At 42.4% G+C, this 2,199-nt stretch overlaps 1 protein-coding gene across 1 annotated transcript in view; it reads left to right on the forward strand.

Annotated features, from left to right (window-relative positions):
- Positions 1-2,199, forward strand: part of Pmar_PMAR025549 (hypothetical protein) — a gene marked incomplete at both ends in the record, with an annotated part of 13,336 nt that overhangs the window by 10,188 nt on the left and 949 nt on the right. The window contains 4 exons of the mRNA XM_002765162.1: positions 489-605; positions 829-1,018; positions 1,441-1,587; positions 2,002-2,057. Coding sequence (XP_002765208.1) covers positions 489-605; positions 829-1,018; positions 1,441-1,587; positions 2,002-2,057 — 510 coding nt within the window. The remainder of the gene's footprint in view (positions 1-488; positions 606-828; positions 1,019-1,440; positions 1,588-2,001; positions 2,058-2,199) is intronic.

The raw sequence follows: 2,199 nt of genomic DNA on the forward strand, positions 1-2,199 counted from the left end.
GTATGTGAAGCGGTAGTAAGGGAAGGAGAGGAGGAAGGAGGATGAGTATATGTACACTTCTACTCGAAGTCGTTAGGAAACTCCTTGGTTCAGCTGAGGAAAGCGAACATGTATTCCTCCGGTTGCGTTGTTCTCTTAACCGAGTGAATTACCTTGTCCCTCTGGCTGTGTATTCACCATTAGAATCCGGTGATGTGATATTCAAATTTTTGGTAATATATAGTTTGGAGGATAGGAAATTGGAAAATTTGGAAATTTTTTTGTTCATAATTTTGATCAATTTAGTGAAATTTGTTGTTCACTATCCAGGGTTTCGAATATTGGGTCGGTGGAAGAATAAAAAAATGCATTCTCTATCTCTAGGATGGAATAAGGCAGGTTATATCCGAGCCGTTTGGTAGATGAAGTAGATCGGGCTTTGATCGGGGGGGGGGGGGTAGTTTTCAAGTTCGCGAGTTGTGAAGGTTGACATGAGAGTATTTGGATAGTGTTTCAGCCGAACCCGAACTTGAGCGCTGAGGATGTGGAACGGTTGAAGAAAGAGAAGGAGGAGCAAAAGATAAAGTTGATTTCTATGTTTCATTCAAGTGCTGATGACAAGACCGGTAGGGCCTTGGTAAATGATTCGGTCTTATCTTGTCGTGGGTGAATTTACTCCGTGTTTACTTGACTGTTGAAGGTAGAGAAAATCTTCCGGAAAGATTAACGACAATCAGAAGACTGTCACAATATGATAGGAAGTGTAACATTATGAGATAGCGTTCACCCTATAAGATTCGGATTGGGGGAAAGTGGACCAACAGATGAAGAAGGGAGGGTTGTGGTCAGGTCCTAAGCCGACAGGCTTTGGGGTGTCCAAGGAAACTTCCTCGCCTCCTCCTTCTCCTCCGACGACGACTACGTTTACCTTTGGCATGACCCAAACGACTGAGGCGGTTGCTGCAGCTGCTACCACCACTACTGGCAACTCATTCGTGTTTGGCGCATCGTCATCGACTAACTCAATCACTACTGAAACGTAAGGGGTTTGAAACTATGCGCCTTGTTGTACTCTACACCGTTCGTAATTTGTATGGTTTTTAATATTCGATCTCGTGTTGAGAGGAAGGATGGAGTTTATGGTGATTACCGTGTTGTTGTATAGGAAGGAGATCGGGAGTTTGTACTGAAAATTACAACAATTTTTTATTAATTTTTCGCTAATTATTTCAATTGTGGAAGTGATTCGTAGCTCTGAATATTCTCAAGCGGCGAATGATTATTCATCATCTTCCATCCCCATAACAACAACGGTGATCTCAATACCCAACTTTTAATCTCAATATCAACTGCGATTTAGAATGGGAATACGAGTCGTACGAGTTTTGCACGTTTTTGGGAGAATCGTAAAAATGCACCGCGTCGCCACGCCCTGCTGGGGATATTTGTTTTCCGTAATAGGGTATCCCCTCCGAGTGGTGTACCATCGTTCGTCTTTGGAGGACCTTCAACAGCACCCCCTGTTACGACTCCGATCGTGTTTGGGTCCTCTGGAGGCTTCGTCCCGACTTTGAATGGAGAAAAGGAGGAGAAGGGAGAGCATGAGAAGTAGGCTGGATTGTTGTTGGCGATGGTGATAAATTTTTGTGTTTTTTACTTTCCTTGTAAATTTTTTTCCGTATTTTTGGGAGTAATATGTGTGCATCTCTAGCGTTTTTACGTCCCTGTTTTGAATCACTCATCGATGAACGGAATTTACGGTGAACTTTTCCTTTTTGTAAATAATATCTTGCCGTAGATTTGTCATGGTGTCGGTATACTCGATGCAGTAGTGGGCGTTGATGTTTCTGGACTTCTCTGAAATGTCGGGGTAGAATTAGGGAGGGTGAATTTATACCAAATTTTGGGTTAGTGGTGGTTGTCTTTGAGAGAAACCGCCCCGATTGATAATATAAATGAGGATGTTGGAGAAGTGACGATGGAGTGGTATTGAAAAAATTCTCGGAATTTTCTTTCTATCAGATTGAAGGATCTTGCTGAGAAGCCAGACTTGGAAAAAGAAGAGCTACTCCATTTGGGTAAGTGGCTCAGGGGGAGGGGGTATGTGTCTGCGGGAAATGACGAAGTTTATACTTTTTATCGATCGTTTTGTGAACGGTTTTCATTTTCAACTCGATTCCGATTTTTGCGAATTGAAAAATTTTAGTTATGAAAGGGAGA

This window comes from Perkinsus marinus (assembly GCF_000006405.1).
Source record: "Perkinsus marinus ATCC 50983 genomic scaffold scf_1104296975596, whole genome shotgun sequence".
Lineage (NCBI taxonomy): Eukaryota > Perkinsozoa > Perkinsida > Perkinsidae > Perkinsus > Perkinsus marinus.